At 42.0% G+C, this 27,293-nt stretch overlaps 1 protein-coding gene across 6 annotated transcripts in view; it reads left to right on the top strand.

Annotated features, from left to right (window-relative positions):
* Window positions 1-27,293, top strand: part of TENM4 (teneurin transmembrane protein 4) — a 782,056-nt gene that overhangs the window by 580,999 nt on the left and 173,764 nt on the right. For all 6 annotated transcript variants that reach the window (XR_010127599.1, XM_063671257.1, XM_063671258.1 and 3 more), the window contains 2 exons: window positions 4,002-4,216; window positions 5,861-6,071. Coding sequence is in view for 5 of the 6 variants with exons in the window: in XM_063671257.1 (XP_063527327.1) it covers window positions 4,002-4,216; window positions 5,861-6,071 (426 nt within the window). In the remaining variant the exon portion in view is untranslated. The remainder of the gene's footprint in view (window positions 1-4,001; window positions 4,217-5,860; window positions 6,072-27,293) is intronic.

The raw sequence follows: 27,293 nt of genomic DNA, 5'->3' as shown, positions 1-27,293 counted from the left end.
TTGAGGTATTTTTTGAATATTTTTAAGAATATATATTTCTTATTTATATGAATTAAATATATTATAATCCAAGAATTGTAAATGTTCATCATGTCTTTGAGAATAACATGAAACTGCAGTTCATACTATATTTTCCAAATGGCTGTAACCATTCCAGGGTTGTGATGGGACAAAAACCAAATACAGCAGCTTTTCGAACTAAAGCCACAAGAACTTGTGTTACACGTTAATGGGGAAGGGAAAAAAACATTGAATAAACAAGCATTTCTGATGGTTGAATTGGTGGGCTTGGGATAGCATTTTCTTCTTTCTGCAGTGAAATAAAAATTGCCCATTAGTTTGAACCATGCAAATTGCTGTGCGCAGGCTCAGCTGGGCTCTCCAAAACGGAACAGCTTATTTTGATAACCAAATAAATTTCAACCAGTTGCTAAGGAAACTAAAGAATTATTCATGTAAGTTATTGCATTGAAAAGAACCAAAAAGGTGGAGGGAGAGAAAGAACATTAGATGATTAGGAATTTAGAACCTATATAGATAGATCTCAGTTCAAGAAAGTAAAGGCTGTGATTGAGAAGTGCATGAAATTTCAGTTCTTCCAAATCTTGCTTTTTGACTGAGCTATCCATTTTAGCAATTCATTAAGAAATTTCTTTTATAGACATGATTGGATATTTGCACAGCATTGCTATGGGAAGCCTGAATCTATCTAGCTTTACAAAGCAAAGCACTATTACCAGTAAAATCTGCCTTGTGAAGCCTAATCTTGCTGTTGGGGAGCCCTAATTGTGACCTAAGCTTTTTGCAGTGTTTGTTAAGTCTCTGGGGGCACCCGGTGATTGTATAGTGTCCTTCTCATGAATGTCTTGAGACCCTGACTGTTGCCCTTTAACTTTTGGACCTGTTTGTAGGTTCCTAATTCATACAAATGATCTTTTTGTACCCTAGGATGCCAGGAATGTTTTTAATGGGCCTTGGACCTACCTGGTCAGGCTCTGATATTTAGCCTGCTGGGGCTGTGAATCCTATTGGACTCTTGCTCTTTAAGAAGGTCAATGCACCCCACCACCACTGAGAATGTCTTTGTAGTGTTTTAATTAATCATTCGTCAATTTGATCCCTTCAGAAGCCATATTTTAATAAATAAAGAGGGATCCCAAAATGGTTTCTTAAGCCTTCTGAGCCTCCATATACAGATGTTAATGTTGCTGTGAGAATTAACCAAACTGATACACATGAAGGTACCTGCCACTGTGCTTGGAGCTCATCAAGTGGAAGCCAATATGACTAGTAATACTAATACCTTTACCTTTATTGCTATTTCCACCTTTAAAATCTATTACTATTTTTATCTTCCAGAATGTAGGTAGGGATAAGAAGAATTGTATACACAAGACTTTTTGCCTCCAATTGCCTCTAGCCTCTCCTCACCCTTATGATTCCACCACTGGTGGCTTTTGCTTCATGGTGGAGGATATTTTATATCCTAGTGCTCACAGCTTGGTGCTCAGAATTAAGGACAATAAGTCTTATAGCATCTAGAAAGTGTAAGGCAATAAGGATTTTTAACAAGCAAGACAGAAGGAAGGCATTTCACTTTCCCAACCCTCAGCCCAGCCCATGTCATGACTCTTTCCCTTCAGGTAAAGGTGATCAGCAGGCTGTTAGCATTTCCCCCTCAACAGCTCCCAGCCTGTCCCTGTGGTGGGATTTGGAGACCTCTGGTGACCAGAGGCCCTCAAGGTCCTGATAGAGGATATGCCCTAGAGCAGAGTTCACTGTTTGTTTTTTTTTTTTTTTCAGCATATACACACTCAAGACAATTTCTCCCTCCCATCCAGCCCATCTAGGTGAAATACTAAAGTGCTAGAAAAGTCCCCTTTTGTCACCTCCTCTGGGGGAAGAGCCAACTTATTTATGCCTGAGGCCTGCAGACCTCTGACTTATAAGGCTGCAAAACCTAGCTGATACAGTCACTGTCTCCTAAAAATACGCTCACTGAGGGAGAAAATGAACTGTGCAGGGTTCTCCGGCAGCATGCTAAAATGGGGGAGCAGTTTTCCATTATTTATTTTCAGACATGGGAATTATTTGAATTCAGACAATTCTCAAATCCCGTCAGCTCAGACTGCCACCTACTCACAAAGGAAACGCATCCTTGGAACTAGCAGTGTTGCGCTTATTTCTTTTTAGTTTCTAGGAGGGAAGAGCTCAGAAGGCATCTGCTTTGTTTCATTCTCCCTCTTAGTTCTGCCTCCCTAGCAAAATTAAAAGCTGATGGCAGACTATTTCCTCCTGGAATATAGAATGGCTGTGGTATTGGGAACCCAAAAATCAGATAAGAAAGAATGTAAATAATTCTCTTCCATCTCAATGCATTGTGAATTTGGGTTCTGTCTTTGAACTTTGTGAATCACAGCGTGGTGGTTTGTGTATCTATATTTTTCAAGGTAAAAGTCTGAAGCACATTCCTTCCATAAAGGAATTAAAAAGCAAACTCTTTCTCATGCTAATGACAGAATGCTAGTGGTACTTTTATTGATAGTGCACATTTTAACTTTTTTGTTGGCATATTTTTAATTAAAATAACATTTAACAGTTTGAAGCTAAAAACCTGATGTTTCTGCCTAGGAGTTTATAAGGGAGTGATAACATATGGAGAAGTTTAACATTTAAATTGAATTTTATTATTTAAAACAGTAAAATATTTTATGACTACAACAATGCCCTGCCAGGCTTCATTTCAGCATCAAATGTGCTTTGTAAGGAGTCTTACAAAGCTAGGGGGAAAGAAAGACATTTTAATTTCCTATTCCCCAAATGCTGTTTACAAAAAGTTCCAAAGTGTGTTTTCTTTACAAATGAATTCTTGTTCTCTGAAGTGTCTCTTCGAACATCTCTAACATCACAAAAAAAAAACCCTTGGAACCAGGATACCCAGGAAGTCCTTCGTAACAACAAATAAAATACAGCCTGTTGACTTGATGCTGGTCTTTCAGTGTGCTAAGGGTGGTCTTCCTAACATCCCTAGAGTCTCTCCTGTTCCTTCTCAACTCTTCAGGAGGCTGATGTCTGGCAGGAAGTTAGGGTTTGTATTTTTCACATATGAGTGTGTTTAATTACTAAATAGAGGGAGTTTGATAAGCTGCCTTCCTTGCTTGCATTTGTGGTGCCCCCAGAGAGCTGTCACCCTCCTGATTGGTATAGAAATGGCCAAGAGACTTTACTCATGACACCCTGCATGGATGCTTGGCATAGGGTTGGGAGCCTGGGTAGAATTTCCAAGTATGGCATAGGCTTGATGTGTGAACTTGGGAAATTCCCTCAGTTTGACCCATTTTAGCACAGAAATTATATTTACCCTCATCCAAAGACAAAGGAACATTTTGCAGAAATATTTCCTCTTTTCAGAAGTACCTTTTTCTCATCTTCCCCTGCCCCTAACCCTGCCCTAAGCACAACCCCCCATCCAAATATCAGCCTCAGAATTTGGCTTCCAATGTATACACAAATTAGTGAGCTTTTTAAATACCTTACTCCACCAAGTCATGCTTCCCACTGCTGGGGGACTCATTCTGAGTTGGGAAATTAATAACACTTCGTTCCCCCTATCCTTTCTATTTTACCAGGAGCCCCTTAACACACCAAATCACAGAGCTATTTTCATGTGACCACAAATGATTATTTTTAGGATCAAAATATATCTTAACAAGCTGTGGAATTATGCAGTAGACAGATGGCCCTTGGGGAGGACCCATACTGCTTTGGAAGAATGCATATTTTTAGCAGAATAATTTGAGCATCGCTGGGGGGAAAAAAAGTTCTGGACCTTTTTACTCCTCCATGTGTGGAGGGCCAGGGTGGGGAGGAAGCTGACAGCGGAATATTGTAGAGAAGGATGTGAGGCTAAGGAGAGTCCCGGGTGTTCAGATGCCCTGGTTTCTCGTTTCCCATGTGGCTAACCGAGATGTCTTTGTCTTCCCTTCCCTGTGTCTTGGTAGGAAAGCCCAGTAGTTTCTTTCCAGAGGACAGTTTCATAGATTCTGGAGAAATTGATGTGGGGAGGCGAGCTTCCCAGAAGATTCCTCCTGGCACTTTCTGGAGATCTCAAGTGTTCATAGACCATCCCGTGCATCTGAAATTCAATGTGTCTCTGGGAAAGGCAGCCCTGGTTGGCATTTATGGCAGAAAAGGCCTCCCTCCTTCACATACACAGGTAACCAGAACCCCACATACCCTGTTGATCTGCATGGGCTCATACCTCGAATCTTAACCCAAAGTTAAGAAGCCCAATCCAGAGCCTTAAGCCTGAAGGGACATTTATATATTTTATAGCCCATTCATCCATGTACTCCCTCTCAGACCCGCCCTTTCAGATGAGTAAGGTTTTATCATTGGGGATTTTTAGGAGGAAGGAATTCTAGGAAATCTCTTAACAGCCTTTCTGCTATTACTCAGTCTCCTAAGTTAAATTATCCAGGAAATGTGATCTAGAGAAAAAAGCATGCAGTTTAGAATCAGACAGATCTGAGTTTGAATCCTCTTGTTATCAGCATTATAACCTTGGCTCCATCACTTAGCCTCTCAGAGCAAGTTTCCTCATCTATAAGATGCTGATAACAATACCCACTTGGCAGGGCTGTTGTGAAGAATAAAGAATAACATTTATAAGGCAGCTAGTGCAGGACCTGGCTCAGAATAAATGTTTCTTCCCTAGTCTTTCTCATTCCTTCTCTCCTTCAGGGTTACACATTGACTCAAACACATGCACACCAGAAGCAGTGAAAAAACCTTGTCCAGGATGACTGACATATTACCAATCATGATTAATAAAGAACAGACACTTATGCAAGGTCCTGCCAGCTCTGGAATTGGAGTAATGTAAATCATAGGCATTCATCAGGCATTCCTAGGCCAAATGCAGCCTTCCTAGCCCTAGTAGTTATTTAAGATTTTTAGTTAAAAGACAGGTATGTTTGCTAAAGAAGGAATCACAGGAGAAGAGCCTTGAGACCCTGTTGACTGCAGACTGGTATGCTAGTCCTGGCCTGCATATCTCCAGACAGTTTTTCATGAAATTGAATAAATATCTTGTTTGGTTTTTAAAGCTAGCTAGCTAGCTAGATAACTACTCAGTTTGCTTGCTAATAGGCCAGTAGGATTTAACCACCTACTTGTTGTTAACACAGTGTAACTGACTTTTCTGGAGTCTCACACAAGCAGTCTCTGATCAATTGGCAATTGTATTTGACACAGCATGTAATTATTCATAGAGTTTTGAGCTAATCCAGTTTAGTTCCCCTAAATTTACTCCCTGAAACTAGAACATTCAGAAAGAACCATTGACCAAAGGAAAATAGACATAAATCAAATTTTCATTTGCACATGACTGATGTTCCAATCATATCCAATGCTCCAGTCCCAGTCCCAGCCACCCGCCTCTGCTCCCCTCCACCACCCCCCAAGATTGTTGTCATGACTTGCATGGAGTTCAACCAATTGTAAAGTGGCTGTGTTTCTAACCACACACCCGGCATTGAAAAAAAACATGGTTGTCCTAGTACAGACTCAGCCAGGGGAAGACTCACCACCAGTACAAAAAGAACTAAAACAAAATGAGACTTAAAAAAATCCTCTAATTATGCCTCACTCACAGCAGAGCTGGGAGAATATCACCATGAAAAAATGGGTCTGGGGAAGAGTTGAGTTGATCAATCAACCTGCCTGCACCCTTAGCCTCTTTGGGCCCTTTTTGCCTCTATTTGTGTTTCCCAATGTCCTCTCCAGTAGAAGCCCCGGGAAGGACGCTGGTGCATGGTGGAACAGACCCACTGCTAACTGTGCTTTCTTTGTCTTTCAGTTTGACTTTGTGGAGCTGCTGGATGGCAGGAGGCTCCTAACCCAGGAGGCGCGGAGCCTAGAGGGGACCCCGCGCCAGTCTCGGGGAGCTGTGCCCCCCTCCAGCCACGAGACAGGCTTCATCCAGTATTTGGATTCAGGAATCTGGCACCTGGCTTTTTACAATGATGGAAAGGAGTCAGAAGTGGTTTCCTTTCTCACCACTGCCATTGGTAAGGGAGCCGCACCCTCTGGGGACTGTGGGATATTGTCTCTTTGGGTGGGAGGCTGCATGGCATGGAGATTCTGGGACTGACACTGACAAGGGGGTGTCAGAGCTGTGGATGGCCCTGAAGCTTTGCATGAGACCTTCCTGACTGGGCCTGCTACACAAGGAATCGCCCGCCATTCTGAGCTGACACCTGAGCCTGGGCTGTCGCCCGCTGCTTCTCTCCTGCTGTCTGTGGTTGGTGTGCAGTGCATTTCAAGATGGGGGTGGAATTGTGAGACAGGAATCCTGGACAAGCCACACAGAGGCAACATCTCTCTTCTTGGCACTTCTCTCCCACATATTTGTCTTCAGAGTCTCACTTGGTTCACCTCACTGATTTGTGGTTTGCGTTTTGTTTTGGTTTTCCTTCTTTTTTGATTTGGTGCCAACAACTCCTGGCCAATGAGAAAAGAGGATACAGGCTTGAAGAGAGAGTAAGAACAGCAGTGCAAAAGGCTGGATGAACCATGCCATCAGTCAGACTGGGATTTTGTTGAGAATAGAGATGTCCTAATCTCTGACAAAAAGTGGGCCCTGATGTGCTAAATAAATGAGTGCTTAACACCTTCACTGTCCCTCGCAGTGGAAGAAGGCCTCAGCTCCCAGTTCACCCTGAGCCTCTGGGCCAGCTCAGAAGCCTGTGGGTGTCTGGGAAGCCTGGCACCCTATTTAAAGAGTTTCTCTTCTTTACCAATACATTGCACAGAATGTGTCCACTTCTTAGACTGCCCTAATGTGCTGCAGGACACGATGGTCTTGGCAGTTTGGGTCAGAAAACATTTTTTTCTGAGTTTATATTAGAAGCACTATGACATAGCCTGGAGATAAAAATTCCCTACAGGAAAATAAAAGTTATGGAAGAATTTAACTCCATTAAACAGAACACCTGGGAATGGGGTTTCTGCTTAATCAACAGTTCTATGTGGTCTGGAGTTCACCTGAAAACTCTGTCTCAGTCGTTGGCTAGGATTCTCTCTGACATGGAAAAATGGAGTTTGATAAAAATTTCTGAATCCAGGTTAGGTGTGGTGGCTTATACTATAATCTCAGCACTTTGGGAGGCAGAAGCAGGAGGATTGCTTGAGGCCAGGAGTTCAAGACCTGCCTGGGCAACATAGCAAGATCCTCATTTCTACAAAAAAAAATAATAATGATAAAATTATCCAGGTGTGATGGTGCATGCCTGCGGTCCCAGCTGCTCAGGAGGCTGAGGTGGAAGGATCCCTTGAGCCCAGGAGATTGAGGTTGCGGTGAGCTATGATCATACTACTGCACTCCAGCCTGGGTGACAGACTGAGACACTGTCTCAAACAAACAAACCCCAAAAAATCTCTGAATCTGGTACTAGGTTTCCAAAATTCTTACAAGACCCTGGTTCTTACTTTTTGTGTTTTAGACCAGGTCTCACTCTGTTGCCTGGGCTGGAGTGCAGTGACTCAATCACGGCTCACTGCAACCTTGAACTCCTGGGCTCAGGTGATCCTCCTGCCTCGGCCTTCCAAATAGCTGGGACCACAGGCACACACCACAATGCCCAGCTAATTTTTGTATGTTTTGTAGAGATGAGGTTTCACCACATTGCCTAGGCTGGTCAAACTCTTGGGCTCAAGTGAGCCTCCCACTTTGACTTCCCCAAATGCTGAGGTTACAGGCATGAGCCACCATGCCCAGCCCCTGGTTCTTACTTCTAAACAACAGGAGTCATTTTCAGGCCATTTCCTGCTTACTTGAAATTTTGCCCTTTGTGTTGAGACAGAAAGCATCTTCCCATTAAATATAGGGTGTGGCTAAAAAGCTTTTGCTCTAAATACAGGCTCAATATTTCACCCTCTTGGCAAAATGAAGGAGGTGGAGGCTTTCAGGCAACTAGATCCGATGTAGAAATTATCGCTTTGTACAGTCCTTGTTTTAGAGATGTCTGTCTGAGCCGCTGGACTCCGAATGCCTAGAGGGCAGGGGCTTTGACAGGATCTTGTCTGCCTCCTGGCACCCAGCCCAGTGGGGTGCAGTGTCGCGCAGTGAATGAGGGAACGAACTCCCCTGGCAGGATTGGCGGCAGCAACTGCCAGGCAGTTGTGGTGCTGTTGGTTTCCTCCCTGGATACCTTCTTGTGAACTGTGGCAGGGATTGTGCTCCATTTTCAGTCTCCAGCACAAACTTAGATTTTGACCTTGCACAAATCACTTGGGGTTCCCAGCTCTTAGTTTTTCAGGATTCTGGTATTTGAGGCTGCAGCTCAGAGTCACTGGTGACACTAAGGCTAACAGTATAGCCCGTTCCCTGTCATAAGAGGCCCCAGTCTGGCCGTCATCCTGTTAGGCTGTCACTTGGCAGGGTTTGGGAGGCTACAGGCCCTGATTCCTTTTTCTCTCCGGATAGGATGGCGACAGTTTAGGGACATGATCATCAAGTCATGGTGGTGCTTGAGTTACAGCTTCATGGTCTTGTGGCCTGATTTCCCTTAAGCCTGGTTTACAGAGAAGCATAGAGTAGTGCTTGTTCGAAACTAAGTGCTTTTACAATCAGAATTCCTTATTTTTAATAACTTAGCATAAATATGAAAGGATATTAATCAAACCCCAGAAGAAAGCCACTTTTAATTAGGATACACATCTTAGAGGAATAAACCATAGGTACAGTGAGGCATCTTTGCCAACCCTTGGCTAGTCAGAGCTTGCTAACCTATCTTCTCATAATTAGGGAGATGGTCTTCTTTTCCCTCTGGTTCCACCATTCTCACCTAAATGTGGACACCTGTCTTCACTTCCTTTTAACCCTGTATTTTAGGGCCAATAGGTCATACTGTGCTTCTCAGACTTGAGTGAACCACCTGAGGGTCTTGATAAACTGCAGATTCTGCTTCAGCAGGTCTGCATGGACCTTAGATTCGGCATTTCCAACCATCACCCAGTGATACTGAAGCTGCTGTGGACCACATTTTAAGTGGCAAGGGTACTTTACAGATGGTTCTCAAACACTGTTGAATAAAAGAATCACCTGGGAAGCCAGGGGAAAATTCACATTCCTGGGCCTTTTCTCCAGAAAAATATGACTCAGTAGGCCTGCAGTAAATCCCAGGGGATCCTGATTCCAGTGTTCTGTCAAGGAAGCTTTGAAGACAGATGCCTTATGAGAACTACTTTCCATTCCTTCCTTCCCCACTGTCGCATGTTAGCTCTGTGACCAGAGACAGTCATGCCACCTCTCTGAGCCTCATTCTTCTTGTCTGGAAAATGGAACAATAGTACTTTGCAATCCCCATTGTGAAGATTAAACAGAGAAATAGAAAGTGCTTAACACAGGCTCTGGGCTACCACAAGCACTCAATAAATGGAAGCTGTTTTAATATTCTCTCCCATCCTCTTTCTCCTTCCACCTTTCTCTTGCTGCCTTTCTGACCTGTCTGTCTCCCTTCAAGCTACAGTGATGGTTTAATGAATACTGTTTTTTTTCTCTAATACAAAAACAGACTGATTCTGATGTTGCTGTTAATCCCTCTTTCCCCAAGAGTCCCTGGCGTTGAGTCTCAGCTGTCTGTGATCATTACCTGTGAGCTATGAGTCGTAATTTGTCTTGGCAGGTTAATTAAAAGTTTAGGTCTTGTTTTAGTGAAGTCGTTATGGTCCCAATATATAATTGTAACTCTCGGGTTTGCTTAACACACAAATTGGAATCTGACCCTTCCTTCATTATATGTCAAAATGCAGATCTAGAATTTAAGAAGATCTGAGATGTCAGAATCCAGAGTATTTATGTCTGTTTGTAATTAAGTAACAGGAGAATAATGGCTATATTGTGTACGTTTTTGCTTTTCCCTCCATTTAAGGCAATCCAGCTGATGATTTTAAATGAAATGAGTTTAACTTTTGCCTTTAAAAAATCTAAAAGCACTTTACAAACCGTACACACAAATATATACGCACAGAGACCTGATGTTGACAGAGCTCCCAGTGAACTAGATGCATTGCATTTACACACACACACACACACACACACACACAGCACTGAAACCAAGCAAGTTTTAGAATAAAACATGGAAGCTTTTTTCAGAAACAACAGGCTTTCCCTACAGGTGGAGATCCAGAATCTGTGGGTACTGACCCTGGTCCTGGCTGGGCTGAGGTGGGTTGCCTTGCTGACCCCAGATGTTGAATGAAGGAGCAGAATGTATATCACTAGCTGAACTATAATTCACTCATTGCAGTTTGCAAAGGATTTTCACATACATTCTTTAAGACTTGCAGTAATTCCATGAGATGATTATTCTTATTTTTATTATCACCTCCCTATTGCAGATGAGTAAATTAAGGTTCAGGGTTGTTAAAAGAAAAGTTAGGACATGAATTTGCATCTGTCTGACTCCAAAGCTTACGATCCTCCTCCTTTAGTAATTTGCCTTCTTCCCAGGATCAAACCCCCGTTTTTGGTATCACTTACTTCTGTTTTCCATCTATTCATTCATTCATTCATTCAGCAAATATTTAGAGAACACCTATTGTGTGTTGAGGACCATGCTTAGCTCTCTTTTTTATGTTATTTAATCCTCACAAGAAGTTTAGACAATAGATATGTTGACCTCAACTTTACAGATGAAGAAATCAAGGCTCAGAAAGCTTGGTTGACTAGCCCGAAGTTAAGGTCCCCACAATACCACAGTCTCTCACTATTTGTCACGGTTACTATTAAATATTTTTTCCATTTGTATTATATGGAATGTAATTTCCCCCTTGTTAACTTGCCTTCAATTATTAATAACCCTATTACATCAACCCAAGAAGTTTTCTTGAGAAGTCATTAAGAAGACCATGAGGAAAGTCTCACATGTAAAACTTTAAAAGTAAAAATACCTTTGTATGCATTGCTTGCAACTCAAGACCTAACAAGTTCGTTTTCATTCTTCAGATAGCATTTTATCTTTTCATTTTGGCTGATGCTGAAGCATAGAGGACAGATCAGCCTGACATTGTGGCAATGTGAGCCAGGCTGGAGCATAACAGAGGTGCCCTGCAGTGGATTTAGAAACCTAGAGAAAACAAATGAGAATTGCTGTTAGAAAATGTAGAGACTGGGAATTTTTATGAGAAACTTGCTCTGGCCTCCCTGGTGCTCATTGAAGAGAAGAGTCATTTTGTTCGTATCCAGGTGGTTACTGTAAATCAGTCTGTTCTTTATGTCCAGGGATTAGAAACAGATTTAGTTTCTTTCTTCCTTCTATTCCTCCTTCCTTCCTTCCTCTTTGCTTTCCATTATCCAGCAAGCATTGCATCCTTGCTCTTTCCCAAGCTGAGGATACAGAGAAGGTATGACATGGTTTCTGGCAAAAGTAGCTCATAGTCCAGATTAAGAGAGATGAAAGATTTATATAGTAAATAGCTCTAAGCCAAGGAAAAGAGTAAGAACGGTCACTCCTGGAGTCACTGGTCAAAGACCCATGAGGGTTGAAGGAAGGTGAGGACTTGCCTAGCTGGATGGGTCAGGGAGGGCTTTCTGGATGAAGTGACATTTAATTTGGACCTTAAAGAATGGGTGAAATTTTTACATTTAAAAAAGGAAAATGGGAGGGCAGGTGTTAAGGAAATTATTCCAGGTAGTAGGTACTACCAGCATGAGTGAAAGTTTGGCAGGCAGAAAATTAAGAGCTGGCTATAAGAAGCCAGCAGTTCTGTTTGACTAGAGCCCAGGATGCCTTAAAGGGGAGAAAGGAGTTATCAAGGAGAGCCTTAAATGCCACGCTAAGCAAAAAGTTTATTCTTTAAGTATTAGGCACTATGGCAGGCTTTTGAGCAAGGGAATAAAATGATTAGAGCTAGAAGGTCTATCTAATGAGACTCGGAACAAGAGCTCATGAATTTATGTGGTCAAGGGAGGTTACTGGGATTGAACTTAGATACTTCAGAAGAAAAAAAAAGGAGGGAGGGAAAGAGGGAATGAGGAAGGACAAAGGACTTGTTCAATGATGCTAGTGGTGTTTTTCATTTGCTTTCCCTGCAATTCATTCCTCTTTTTCTCTAGGTATACCTCGATATTTCACCTAAGTTCCTATCTTCCAAGGGTCACCAAAATTAGGTCCTTCATGATTTTCCAAAGAACACTGGCCTGTCCTATTTCTTTGTTTCTCTTACTTCGATTGAGTATTCACCTCTGAGTGCATTTGCAAAGATCTGGAGAGAAAAATCTCGACATTATATACCATAATTTGTGTAAAAACCTGCACTACTTCAATGAAGACACTAAAAAAAATGATTGAGGAGTGATTTTTGGTTTTTAATAAACCCCTTCTCTATCTCTCCTTATGTCCCCTTCCTCTGAATTATATTGTAAGATATAAATACAGCAATGAAGAATTGAGGTCTCTTGGTAATAAATTAACCTTCTTGTAAATGACATTGGCAGCACTTTGTGAAATTTCTAATGGAAACACTTCTTTGGAAAAGCACCCTGTGAATTTACCTCTCCCTGATATAGTGATTTATTTGGAGCAATCTGGTATAAGTGGAATGAAATTGTAGGCCAAGGGAGCTCAAGTCAGCACATTGGAGACAGACTGTGGCCAAAATTCTGTTGAGTGGAAGACAGCTAGAAGTATCAGAGCACTACGTCTACAGACTCAGAGACTAGCCCTGCCAGTAGCTGTCTCTGCTCACTGAAGGGCAAGGCTCCCCACTGTCCCCACCCCCAGCATCTCTGCTGCCCTTGGGATCTTACCTTTGATTGCTGAACCTTCTGAATCTTTACCTGGAATTGCAAGGGCAGGAAAGAAGAAAAAGTAGCCCAAGGACACTGCAGGAACCAAGCAATAAAGGCTTGTCTTTCTGTGGGAAATACTTAGCAAGGCATTTGGTGTACAGATAACCAAAATCCCCACTAGAGTAGCATTGAAGTGGAGTTTTGATGTTCTGGTGCACACTTTTTGTCTAGGAGATGGGCTGCTGTTTTTATGCTTGCTACCTCATGGTCATAAAATGGCAGCTGTAGTTCCGGGGCTCATGTCTGCATGTCAGGCAGGAAAAATAAGAAAAGGAAGTAGGAAAGCAGAATTTTTCCTAAAACATTCAGCTTACATTTCTTTGGCAGAGCTGTGTCACTTGGACACTCAGAGCTATAAGGAAGTCTGAAGAAGGGGATATTTTTAGCTTGCTACATTGGTACTCTCAACAAAATTAGGGTTCTCTCAGAGAGAAGGGAAATGAATATGGGGTAGGCACATAGCAGTGTCTGCCACAGACTTCATCAAGTCTGTTTGGTTCAACAAAGACCAACTGAGACCCCCTCTTACCGTGTGCCAGACCCTTGTCTGGACATCGGTTATAGCCAGGAGGCAGACATGGTACTTGGCCTTGAGGTTTCTCATGGGCTAGTAAGTTAGGGTAAGCGAAGCTGAGAAAAAGGAGAAGCCGCCCATGTAATTGAGGAGGAAGGAAAATGGCTTGGTTCAGTCTCTTTGCATCATCCAGGAACCATGGACGTTTTTCCATTATGCCTTGAAGCACCTTGCATGATGCTTTAAGGGGGACAGATAGCAGGAGCAAGTCCAGAGTGGTAGACGCCGGTTGCAGACAGACCTAGACACTGCATCTGTTCATTTGTTCATTATTCAACCCGTGTTTACTCATTGCCTTTCATGTGCCAGTACTGAGCAGGCATGCACTGTCACTGGTATGTAAAATAGCCATGCTTTCTGCCTCCATGGTATTCATAGACAGGTTTGAGGCAGTTTGAGATGGATTCTCAAGTTTAAATACAATCATCAAATATATATACACATATGTAAAGATAAATAATGATAAGTGGTAAACACACGTCCTAGTAAAGAAATCCAGAGACACACATAGAAGCCTAATTCAGAAATGAGGCTCAGAGATCTGATGCTAATTGCCAAGATCTCATAAATAGGAAATAGCAGATTTAGGTTAGCAATCCAAAACACACATTCTTACTCTTACATCTCAGTGACCAGGTCTAAATACAAGTTTCTGGAGTGGTGACATCCATGTGTGTCTTTATACCCTCTCATAGTCAGAGAATCAGCAAGACAGATGGGGTCTTAGAGACCATGGTACTCACACCTCCTAGGCTCACAGTGTGCTGGCCAAGTGCCTGCTCTCCGCTCATCTGACTTATTTATAGAACATCTCTAACCTGGTACTCACTCTTGCTGAAGGAACCCCTGCTCCTACCCTCCATTCAGATGTAGATTCTGATAGAAGATATTGTATCAGCAGTGGTTTAATTTTTATAACTGATGATTAAATTTTTATTTTCTTTTAGCTCTTTTTTTTTTCTATCAGTTGCTAAAGGCAGTTGCTCATTCCCGTTTGCCAGCTGGCTTTTCCACTGACAGAACGGCAGCTTTGAGAGGGTTCTCACATAGTGATATTATTTTTTCTTTCCCTTTACAGCACCACTGATTTGTGGGACATAATTAAATGTGAGGCCGCCTGTTCGGTAACACCCTCTTAGGAATAACCTAGCTGCAATTAACATGTGAGTCTCTGCTGGAATTGGCACTGGTGGTCGATAGTTGAAGTTGTTGGAGGCAGGAGTACAGTTGGGGATAGAGCTGACCAGATGGGTGGTGTGGTCCAAGGAAAGGACAAAGGCTTTGGAGTCAACCCAGCCTGGGTTTAGATGCGGGCTGTACTAGTTATGAGCTGTGGGATTTTGGATAAGTCTTACCCTCACCAACCTCATCTATCCTTGGGAATCAAACTTACTTTAGAGAATCTGACAGTGATGTGAAAGCATAGGATTTGTGGTAGGTACTCAGTGTGTTTCTAAATGTGTCAAGGATTCAGCATTTGCTGAACATCTACTTTGCTGAGTGCTGGAGGCTTCACAGTGAATAAAACAGAAGCTTTGCCCTCAAAGAGCCTATAATCAATTGGGAGAACCAACCCTTTCATAAATAATTCTAGCATAATATGGCCTGGGCCAACAAAGGGGTCTGTGGGAGCTCCATGGGAGCAGAGAGGAGGGCTGCTACCTCTGCCAGGCATGTAGAAGGAGGTTGTGAGGCAGAAAGGACATATTTTGAGAAGGGTACTTAGTGAGCTGGAAAGCAGTGTATAAATATTATTAGCAACTTGGCGCCAGAGCAGAAGTGGGAATCCAGAAAGAAAAATACAAGAAAAGAGTCACCCTAAAAAGAAGAAATAAAGGAGTGTGTTAGTCTGCTAGGGCTGCCATAACAAAATACCACAAACTGAGTGGTTTAAAACAGAAATTTATTTCTCACAGTTCTGAACACTGCACATCCAAGATCAAGGTACTGGCAGGGTTGGTTTCTGGTGAGGCCTCTCTTCCTGGCTGGCAACGGTCGCCTTCTTGCTTTGTCCTCGTCCTCATGTGTGCTTTTCTCTGTGTATGTATGGAGGGAAAGAGATCTCTGGTGTCTTTTCCTCCTTTTTTTTTTTAGACGGAGTCTCACTCTGTTGCCAGGCTGGAGTGCAGTGGCGCAATCTTGGTTCACTGCAACCTCCACCTGCCTGGTTCAAGTGATTCTCCTGCCTCAGCCTCCCAAGTAGCTGGGATTACAGGCACACACCACCACAACCAGCTAATTTTTGTATTTTTAGTAGAGACGGGGTTTCACCATGTTGGCCAGGATGGTCTCAATCTCCTGAACTTGTGATCTGCCCGCCTTGGCCTCCCAAAGTGCTGGGATTACAGGCATGAGTCACCGCACCCAGCCTTTTCCTCTTTTTATAAGGACATAAGTCCTATCAGATTAAGGCTCCACCACTGTGAGCCTCACTTAACCTTTGTTATCTCCATATAAGCCCTATCTCCAAATACAGTCACATTGGGGGTTAAGCTTCAGCATATGAATTTGGTAGAGTTAATAACAAGGAGGAACTGAGAAGACCATAAGATAGTAGCAGTCTCTGCTCAACCACACAGATGAACTGGCTGGAAAGGATCATTATTTGCATTTTAAAGATAAGGAAACAGTCTGTGACCAGTGGCTCACACGACAACATAAAGCCGAGTCTTCGAATCCAACCCCAGTAACTTCCCCTGGAGCCCAGCTGCCTGACAAGACTGTGAACATGGAACACCCCCATCAGAGGGTCAGTGAACACCTAGCAAGAAGGTCAGACATCACTGATGTTCTTCCCTGAAAGCTAGAAGCTTCTGTTATGGGCATGAACTTCTTATGGGCAGCTTTGAGGGAATGAAGGCACAGCCACCCTTTCAAGGCACTGCCAGGTACCTGGCTAAGGAAGGCTCTTTCTGTCCTAGGATTTTATGCATCCCAAGGCTGCTAGAGTCCATCTTTCTTTGCCAGTACTCCTGTAACTCAAAAATGGAATTGTGAGTTCCAGAACATTCCAAAGCACTAAATGTTATTTGTTCTTATAAATTTGGCTTTCTTCAGAGTTCATAAGGAACTTCTTCAATGTCTCATTCTAGTTTCGGGGCTTTTCAATCTTTACAAATTCTTCTCTGGAACTACTTGGCAAAATTAATAATTTTGGCTACTGTTTATTCAATGCATACTGTGTCTAAGTATTATCTTAGATATTTCACATAAACTATTTCTTGTTTGTTTTTGTTTTTTAGCAACAGGGTCTTGCTTTGTCACCCAGGCTGGAGTCCAGTGGCACAATCATAGCTCGCTGCAGCTTTGAACTCCTGGACTCAAGCAATCCTTCTACCTCAGTCACCCAAATAGCTAGGACTGCAAATGTGTGCCACCACACCTGACTAAATTTTTTAAAATTATTTTTTGTAGAAGTAGGATCTCTCTATGTTTATTTTTATGTTTTTGAGAGAGAGTCTCATTCTTGTCACCCAGGCTGGAGTGCAGTGGTGCAATCTCAGTTCACTGCAACCTCCACCTCCTGGATTCAAGCAATTCTCTTGCCTCAGCCTCCCAAGTAGCTGGATAATAGGCGCCCACCACCATGCCCAGCTAATTTTTTAGTTTCAGTAGAGAAGGGATTTTACCATGTTGGCCAGGCTAGTCTTGAACTCCTGAGCTCAGGTGATCCACCCGCCTCGCCTCCCAAAGTGCAGGGATTATAGGTGTGAGCTACTATGCCTGGCCTCTCTATGTTACCCCAACTGGTTTTGAACTCCTGGCCTCAAGTGACCCTCCCACCTCAGCCTCCCAAAGTGCTGGGATTACAGGAATGAGCCATCACACCTGGCCTACATAAACTATTTCAAACCTTTACAATAGGCATATGAAGTAAATATTTTCTGCCTACCACGCCCCCATAGGAAAATGAAGCTCAGAATATTTAAATGACTAGGCAGAAGTTAAATACCCAGTTAGTGAAGGGGCTAGAGTTTGAATCCAGTTCTGTCTGACCCTAATATCTACACATTTCTCACCATGTCCTTTCTCACATATGCCCTTGTTGTGTGAGTGCCTGGTATGTCCAGGAGACTGGAAGTAGGAGGAGTACATGAGAGGGTGATACCCAGAGGAGAGCCTGGAAAATGAGGTTCAGGCCAGTCTGGGACAGGCTTTGTCTCTGTTGGCTAGCCAGCTTGGAAGTCTGGTTTTGAAAGCAGTGGGGAGCACAGGATGGTTTTTAAGTGAAGATGTAGCATGGGTTGGGTCTTGTATAGATATCTTTGGCTGGCAGCGACATATATAAATGAGACAGGGAGACCAGTTGGAAGACTGTTTCTGTAGCCAGTGGGATTAGATGAGAGAAGATAACTTACACTAAAGCAAATGCCACCGCTTTTGTATAAAGGAGGGAAGACATTCCGGACATTATAGGCTGGTTTTACTGACCACTTGTATTTTACCTTGTAAGGGATAGGCATTGAGTTTCGACCTTGGAGAACAGATGGATGGTAATATCACTAACTACATTAGGAAATAAGGAGGGGAAGTTAGTTGTTGAGCTGCTAATGGAACTTCCCAGTGGAAGTTAGTTGTTGGCAGTTACTAATAGGCAGATGGATAAGTAGGTCTTGACTTGGGGATAGCTCTGAATTTGAGACAGATACCTGATGGACAGCATGAGTGTGGGTGTGACGGAGGAGCAGGTGGAGGTTAGAGTACCTGAGATGTATCAGCCGAGAAGCAAGGAGTCAAGGATGAAGCCCCAACGTTCAGAAGACAGACAGGGGAAAAAGTAGAGAAAACTTAGGAAGATGATTACAAAGAAGCTGCTGACATTGGTCATTAGGAGGTCACTGGCGCCCTCAGTGGGAGCAGTTTCCACCCATTGGTGCAGGCAGAAGGAGGGTCACCACGAGTTCAGGAGTGAATGAGAGGCATAGAGTGGAAACAGCTACTTCTAGACAGAGCAGGCAAGGAGACAGATGGGAGTAACCTGAGGAGGAGGCAGGTTCAAGTAAAGGTTTATGTAAGGTGGGGAAGCCTGGGACATGCTGTCGGCTGTGGGGAAGGAGCCGGAGGGGAAGACTGGAGGCCCAGGAGAGAGGGGAGATGATTAATGGAAGAAGGTGGGAGGCATGGAATGGCGGGCAGAGGCAGAAGGAGGAGCCTAGGAAAGGAGGAGAACACACCTCGTCCCATGGGATGGGGAGAGGGCAAGGAAGGTGAGATCAACCTTGAAGGTGGAGGGGAGTGGGATACAGGGTAGGCTTCACACTGATCTCAGGGTCCGCAGTGCTTTCCAGAAATGGATTGCCTGACAGAGTAAGCTACTTATGGCCTAAATTGTCTGTGTTCCCTTCTGTGTAAAGGCTGTCTCAAGGTGGCACTAAATAAAATGGTGTGCAATATAACAATAAAGAGAGGCAGTGTGGCTTAGTGGTTAGAGAATGGATTTGAAGCCAGGTGGCTGGTTGAATAGAGTCTCTGCCACTTAATAGCAGTGGGACTTTGGGCAAGACAGATAACCCATCAGTGCCTCAGTTTCCTTATCTGAAAAATGACAATAATATTAGTACCCAACTCATGAAGATAATTATGAAGTTAAAATGAGTTAATTGTAAAATATGGAGAACGGTGCCTGGCATGTAATAGGTGCTATATAAGTGTTCGCTGTTGTTATTGGCAGTAACATGCACTAACATTTTGGAGGGCTTACAGTGTCCCAGGAGCATGCTAAGTGTTATACCTGCATTACCTAACTTAAAGTTTGTAATAGACCTGGGAAAGCAGGAACAACTCTTATTTTCTTTATAGAGATGATGAAACAAGGTTCTGAGAAATTAACAAACTTTCCCAGTCACACATTGAGTAAGAGCAGAGCCAGGATTTGAATCTAGGCCAGTCTGCCTGAAGAATCATGCTCTATCTACACTGGCTTTCATTCCTGGGCCCCTCCCGAGTCAGTACCCAGTTCCTTAGTACCCCCATGTTTCCTTTCGTACTACACTAGGAAGACAGTCCAGACTGAGGATGCTGCAGGGCGCAAGCTTTGTCACTCCCTGACACTTCTCTGGGCAGAAAAGTATATACGAAGAATCTCTATTTGGGGAAAGAGCTCCCTTACAATCAAGCAAAGATTTAGTGGTGGCAAATTTGAGGGAGGTTAGGGCTGGTTTCTTGCTGCTTAAACAGAGCAGAAGACCTTCTGTTGAAACGCCAGCACAATGAGTGTTATATGAAGGGTTATAACAAATTGTAAGCCAGAAACCTCTGAGCATCTGGTTTTAGTTTGAGTAGCTGCTTGTTCATGCCTTTATCTAAGCAATGCTCATGTTCTCAGCTAAAAGAAGCCCAGTTTCTTTCATTCCTGGTTCATATTACATGTCAGCCTGATTTTTTTTTATTTTCATTTGTGTCATAGGCCAAGAGAGTCTAGTCAGGGTACAAGGGATGGACTGTATAATTTTGAGAAAGTGAGAAAAAGCCCTGTGAACTAAAGCAGAAGGCTAACGTGATATTTTCCACAAATAGAGTTTGAGTTTTCTCAGGCCTATAAATGCAAGCTATTCCTTGGAAAGCTTGCATTTGGGAGATTGTTCTACCATTATCTCTTTCTTTTAAGTGATGGGGGAAGAAAGTGAAATCTGTTGAGCTTTTCTTAGGTGTCAAATATTACACTAAGCACAATTTATTTATGTTAACTTATTTTAATTCTCATAACCAACTCATGCAGTCAGAATTACTGTCTCCATTTTCCAGATTAGGCAGGGAGTTGTGTTGAAGGCAGGCAGAGGCAGAGCTAGGGACCCCAGCAGGTGTATCTTGTTCACATGTATTTTGCAAGCCCCCAACACTTTTGAATGCACCGTGCTGAGATGTGTCTTTTGTGTTCACTAAGTAACAGAAACACCTCTGAGGACAATACTAAGTCATAGAAATACTGAAAACGAAAGACAGAAAAAGAAACAACATCGTAAGAACATCAGCTTTTAGTCAAAAGTCAATATTATGGTTCCTGGTTAAATGTTTGAAAAATTATCTTTAAAATCACTAATAAAATAAGGTGCACCGATTAGTTGGCATTGTTTTAGAAGCTTTGTCCAAGATAAGATATGACATAGAAACAAGAGGCTGAGACAAAGTCGTCATTATTTGTGAAGGGTGTGTTCGTATTCCTAGAGAAACAAAAACATTAATTGAAAAACTATTTTACTTAATAGGAATTCAGAACTTGTAACTGGGGTACAAGACAGCTTTTTCAAAAGTCAATAGATTTCCCATATACCTGCAACAACCACTTATGAAATATAATGAAAAATGTCCCAGTCAAAAAAAAATCAATAAAAATTAAAGTATCATCTAAATGAGGACTACATGTGACCTGTGTGACAAAAACTGCAAAATTTTATTGAGAGCTATAAAACAGGACATGAATAATTAGGAACTATAACATGTCCCTAGATGGGAAGGTGAAATACTCTAAATATGTCAATTTATAAGTTTAATGGAATGTCAAACAGAATCCTAAAGGGAATTGAAGAGATTTGATTGCATGGCTAAAGACTTCAACTGGAATAATAAACAGATGAAAGTATGGAAGAAATTACAGGAAGAAGAATCATGAAAGGGTACTCATCTTTAAATATCTTAATATATCATAAATCATTAATAAATGAGAATAGGAGTCAAGCAGATTAGTGAAGTAAATTTGCCTACAAATATTACCAGTTACATGTAAAAATTTATATTTGAAAAATGAAGAATTACAAGTTAATGGAGAAGAGAAGGCTGGATCAATCAGTGTTTTTGCAATAACTTGGAAAAGCATCAAATGTAACCCGAGTCTGCAAAGCGGCATTCAGTGAGATGGATGCGGTTGATAAGACACAGAGAAGGAGTTTTAGCCTGCAGTGTTGGCCCACTATTTAACATTGGATGACTCTCCATAAAACTACAGGTTTATGGCTTCCCTTAAAAAATTAGAAGACCAAAATTCCTGTGGGAACAAGGCCCTGCCTCCTTTGGATGGAACTCATACTCTGTAATTCACCCATCTCCACCTCCTCCATTTTTCTTACATGTACCTGGCCTGCTTTACTCCTTTAACTTACCTGCCTGCCCCCTAGAGGAATTTTCATTTTCAACCTCTGATTCAGACTTCACCTCATACCATATGCCAAAATAAATTTCAGATGGATTAAAGAGGTAAATATTTAAAAGTCAAGCTAGAAGAGGGTAAAACCCAATATTCACATATCTCTGGGTCGAAGAGGACTTTTAAGCACTAAAGTCACTGAAGAAACCACAAAGAAAAAGATTGAGAAATGTTTACATAAATACGTAAAATTTCCACATGTCTTAAAACTTACAAAATAAGAAAAATCATAGAGTAAGAAAATACATGCAGTAAACATGAGTGACCAAGAGTTAATATGTATATTACATTAAAGCTCAGATGCTGTGGGAGGAAAAAAAGCATTATGATCTTACAGGTAATGGCTAAAGCTTATGTGTAGAAAAGCTTTAAAAAATGTATAGTATGCAATAAACATACATGAAATATGTTTAACCACACTAATAATTGAAGCAGTACAAATTAAAATAATGGTGTATCTTTTTTTTAACCTAATAAGTTAGAATCCTTCAAGTTAATATCCAATCCCATTGAGGCTGCAGTGGAACTATACCAATATATATTACTAGTTGCATCATAAATCAGTACAACCCTTTGGGAAAGCAATTTGGCATTTTGTATTAAACCATAAAAATGCTCAGCTTCTGAGAGTATCTCTTAAAGAAATAAACCAGTACCTAGGAAAAGCTGCACACTTATCACAGCATTGTTTAAAATTGTGGCAATTTGGAAACAATCCAAATGTCTGATTATAAGAAAGCATATAATAAAATATAGTATATCTACTTAATATTATATAGCCATTAAAATTATTATAAAAGTCTGAACTGTGGGAAAATACTTATAATTTTCAGTCCAAGAAAAAGAAAACAGAAGTTATGTTTACAATATAAACACGTGTATTAATAACAAGGTAATTTGCCTAATCCACATATTTAGAGGTAGAGTTTGAACTGGAATTCAAGTCTTTCAACTCTGAGACCATTGCTTTTTCCACCTGCCCACTTCCTTCCCTGGAAGCCAAGGCACCGTTTACAGGGGTATGGTCAGGAGAGGGTTCGTCAGGTTGATCATTGGAGTCCAGTGGATCTTCCAAGCTGAGCCTGATGTGGTGCTTCAAAGATTCTGAGGTGGATGTGAAAATGTATTAGTTTGTTTTCATGCTGCTCATAAAGACATACCTGAGACTGGGTAATTTATAAAGAAAAAGAGGTTTAATGGACTCACAGTTCCACATGACTGGGGAGGCCTCAAAATCATAGTAGAAGGCAAATAGCACATCTTACCTGGCGGCACACAAGAGAGAATGAGAATCAAGCCACAGGGGAAACCCCTTATAAAATCATCAGATCTCATGAGACTTATTGACTACCATGAGAACAGTATGGGAGAACTGTCACCATGATTCAATTGTCTCCCACCAGGTCCCTCCCACAACGTATGGGAATTATGGAAGCTACAATTCAAGATGAGATTTGCATGGGGACACAGCCAAACCATATCAGAAAGACAAGACTTTTGTCAACCCTAAAACCTCTAAGAGCTAAGATTTTCTAAGAGTTTCCTCCTCTCCCCATTTAGCTCAAGTGATAAAATGAACAAATGTAAAGGACCAGAAAAGGATCTGAGTTGAGCAAAAGTCTTCCTGCCAGTGTAATTACTTAAGTGCCCCAGGTGACATGGGCACATGTATGTTTTGTCAGCTCTGTTACACACCTGTATGCATATAAATATTTTAAATATTTCCAACGTTGTTTGCTTTTGTTGTTTAAGAAATTGCATTAAGTTAAAACCATTAGCGATGAAGGCCCACCATGTTTCTAAACCAGTTTTGCTTGAGAGGAAAGAAAAGACCCCAGATGGTCTCTAGATCTTGAAGGCCTAGTGTTAGAAAATACAGAGAAGGCTTACTGAGGATTCACTTTAAGAAAGAAAGCATATTTTAAAGAATCCTGAGATTTGAAAACTCGAGCCTGCCGTTCTGTTTCCTACATCCCCATCCCCAAAACAGACAAGAATTTTCTGTGTAACAGAGTTTACCATTACAGTAATAATCCCCTACATTGTGTAAGAGTTTAGCTTACTGAACACAATGACATACAATTTTTTCTTATTTCCTTTTTTTTTTTTTTTTTGATCCACACAACCTACTGAATAGGATGGTAGGATTATTGTCCCAACTTAGTAGACACAGCAAACTGAGTTTCAGAAAAATTAAGGCTCTTTTCTGAAAGGTTTTTTTCTTGTTTTTTTGTTTGCTTTTTGGGACAGAGTCTCACTCTTGTTGCCCAGGCTGGAGTGCAACAGCGCAATCTCGGCTGACTGCAACCTCCGCCTCCCGCATTCAAGCGAGTCTCCTGCCCCAGCCTCCTGAGTAGCTGGGATTACAGGCATGCGCCACCACGCCCAGCTGATTTTTTGTAGAGACAGGATTTCACCATGTTGGTGAGGCTGTTCTCGAACTCCTGACCTCAGGTGACCCACCCACCTCGGCCTCCCAAAGTGCTGGGATTACAGGCATGAGCCACCATACTGCCCCCCCCCCCAACCCTGAAAGGCTTTTTCACTGGTCCAAGATCACACAGCAAGTGTGGCAAGCCCAGATTTAAATGCACTTCTCTTGTTTCATTCATTCATGTATTTTTGTGAATGTGTTCATTCGGTATGTGTTTCTTTTGCACTTTCTATATGCCTTGCACTCTGATCAGGCTGTGGCTGCTGTTGTGAACAAGCAGACAGGGACTCTGCCCTAGTGGATCTTGAAGTCTATCCAGAAAGACATTGATCAGTAATGTGACTGTGATGAGCTACAGAGGAAAAGTATGGGGCCTAGGAGTGCACCAACAAGGGGTGCTAACCTAATTGGGGTAGGAGTCAGGGAAGGTTTATATTAAGTACATGACAGTGACATCTAAGCTGAGACCTCAAAAAATTGGATAGAGAGAGCTAGGTGAGAAGGGGGGATCGGTTTGAAACAGAGGCCTGAAGATCACCAACATTTAACAATTAGAGGAAGAGCCAGAAAAGGAGGATGAGGACTAGGGCCTACAGTGGTAGGATTATTGGAAAGCATGCTGGCTTTTTTTGTTTGTTTGATTTTTGTTTGTTTTTTTTTTTTTTTTGAGACAGAGTCTTGCTCTGTCACCAGGCTAGAGTGCAGTGGCACAATCCCAGCTCACTGCAACCTCTGCCTCCCCAGTTCAAGTGATTCTCCTGCCTCAGCCTCCTGAGTAGCTGGGACTACAGGTGTGTGCCACCATGCCCAGCTAATTTTTGTATTTTTAGTAGAGACAGGGTTTCACCATGTTGGTCAGGATGGTCTCGATCTCTTGACCTTGTGATCCGTCCACCTCAGCCTCTCAAAGTGCTGGGATTACAGGCATAAGCCACTGTGCCTGGCCAGTGTGCTGTTTTTAAAGCTGAGGGAAAAGAGAGCTTCAGCAAAGAGGAGCTAGAGAATCATGTCAAATGCTACTGAGAGAAGCTTGTGGTTGACTGTTACATGCCTCACCGCCCTGGAGTCCCACTATAATAAGAGTAATGATTTAAAACAAGCAGGAGTAAACCCACAAGGACAAACAGAATAAGAGACAAGAGCCAGCAAGAGATGCCAGCAGACTTTTGAAAAAAAGAGTGGATGGAGTTAGCAGTGTGGAGACACGGAATGCTGAGCCCCTGCTGATGGAGGTATCAATTAGAAGCAGAGTCACAGAAAACCTCCAGGTTCAGCAAAGGCAGGGTTGAGGCACAGAGCTGGAAACGGGTGGATTCAGAGTCTATGTGATGTGGACGCAGCAGCAATGAAACCCTTAAGTTTCCTCCCTCATCTCACATGGACAAGCGACTCACCTCTCCCACCCTGGCAGAGGATCGGAGGCTTGTTCCGTAGAGATATCAAAAAGGAGCTTCCAGATTCAGGGAAGGGAGAGTCACCATACCAAAAACAGAGGAAATAAGTATCAACTGAATTTTGAAAATGAGATTCTAGACCCCATTTTTGACAGCCAAATGTATCATATCTCCTCTATAAGGAAGGAGATTAGAAAAGAAATCAGTGGAAGAGTGGGGGAACCAAAAGACTCTGGTAGTGCCTTCTGTGGATCCTCCACAAAATCCCTGGGTCCCCACTCCATCACCCTACGATGACAGTCAGCAGTTGATACAGAGCTTTTTGGCATCTCACTCTTAAATATGAACAGAGTATCATCAGACATCTGAGGAAACCTTCCAGCAAGTAAGAAAAGACCAAGACAAATAGGAAAACAAAAGAACTCAAAGGAAACAAAATAATATAGGAGAAGAGAACTTCAAAGAGAAAAAAACTATAACCTGTCAAGATATGAAAGAAAATATATTACTGTCAATGTAAAACAAGAACATATACACAAAGGGGAATAGATCAGAGAAAAGGAGAGCACTCTTGGACATTAAAAATAGGAAAGTTAAAATTCCCATAAATGGGTTGAAAGATAAATGGAAGGGGTGGTGTGCTAAAAATAAATAGAACAAAATAGGTGAGAAAACTAAAGGATCAATTCAGCAAGTCCAAAATCTGACTAATAAGAACAGAGAAATAATACAAGCACATTTCCCATAGCTGAGGGACATGGGCTTACGGATTGCAAGTGGCCAACCTAGTTAACTTTTTCAAAGTCACTCATCTTCCTGAAAGCTCCCAAAAAGGGAAGAGATTACACGCAAAGAGTTAGGAAGCAGATGCCAATAGACATCACTAGAGAAAAGCCTGAAGATGAATAACCTTAAGAATTCTGAGGGGAAATTACTCCCAATTTAAAATTCTATACCCAAATTATCAATCAAGTGTAAGAGTAAAAGAAAGATAATGTCAGCCATGCAAGATCTTAAAATCATACCCCCCCATTTACCTTTGGAAAACGCACTCTGCTGAAATGATAAAGTAAGCCAAGGAAGGGGGTCCAGGAAGCAAAAGTTTCAATAAAGAAGGAGGTGATAAGAAGTCACAAATGATGGATGCTTAGTAGGCCTAGAAAACAACCTGATCAGACTGTGGCCAGGCAGAGGGCTCCAGCAGCAAGGGCTCTGGGCAGATGACAGCTGTGGGTCAGATAAATGACCTGGTGTGTTTGACCATGCGGGAAAGTCTATTTCAGAGGGATTTTATAGTTCTGTTGGATAATTTGGGTGGAGGTATTAATAGAAACATAGGAAATTAAGTAAGCAAAAAATGACGCCTTTCCATTCGATTCTACTGGTCGGAAGTGGCAAATAATGTAATGGAGGGAAGTAGTAGAGAACATCACATGACAATCAAAAATCGCTGTATAGGCACATTATTTAGATATGTTGAAGTGAATTCTGGAAGAAATAGCAAAGGAGTTGAGAGAATGGCACTCAGGTGTGTGGGTGAAGCAGAAGACTGTTATTTTTTATTATAAACTTTCATAGTATTCTTTGACTTCTTAAACTGTTTACATATATTATTTTGATTTAGGGGGAGAACATTTTAACGCTACAGAGGTCAAGGAAGAAAGGACATTGAAGAACGTGCATTGGAGGCAGGGGTAGGAACTCTAGGAGACCTGTGGGGTTTCTTCTACATCTCCTCACTTAGCACCGTGCATTTGGATGGCTTATTTGAGGGCAAGGTCCACACCCAGCATTCCACCCAAATAAGCGTGCATTTATTTCTCTCTAGGAAGAGAGTCTGTGTTTCTAGGCATTCATTATCTAGAATAATCCGAGTTAAGGATACTGTGGTGATT

This window comes from Pongo pygmaeus, chromosome 9 (assembly GCF_028885625.2).
Source record: "Pongo pygmaeus isolate AG05252 chromosome 9, NHGRI_mPonPyg2-v2.0_pri, whole genome shotgun sequence".
Lineage (NCBI taxonomy): Eukaryota > Metazoa > Chordata > Mammalia > Primates > Hominidae > Pongo > Pongo pygmaeus.
This window is presented reverse-complemented; position numbering and strand designations above follow the sequence as displayed.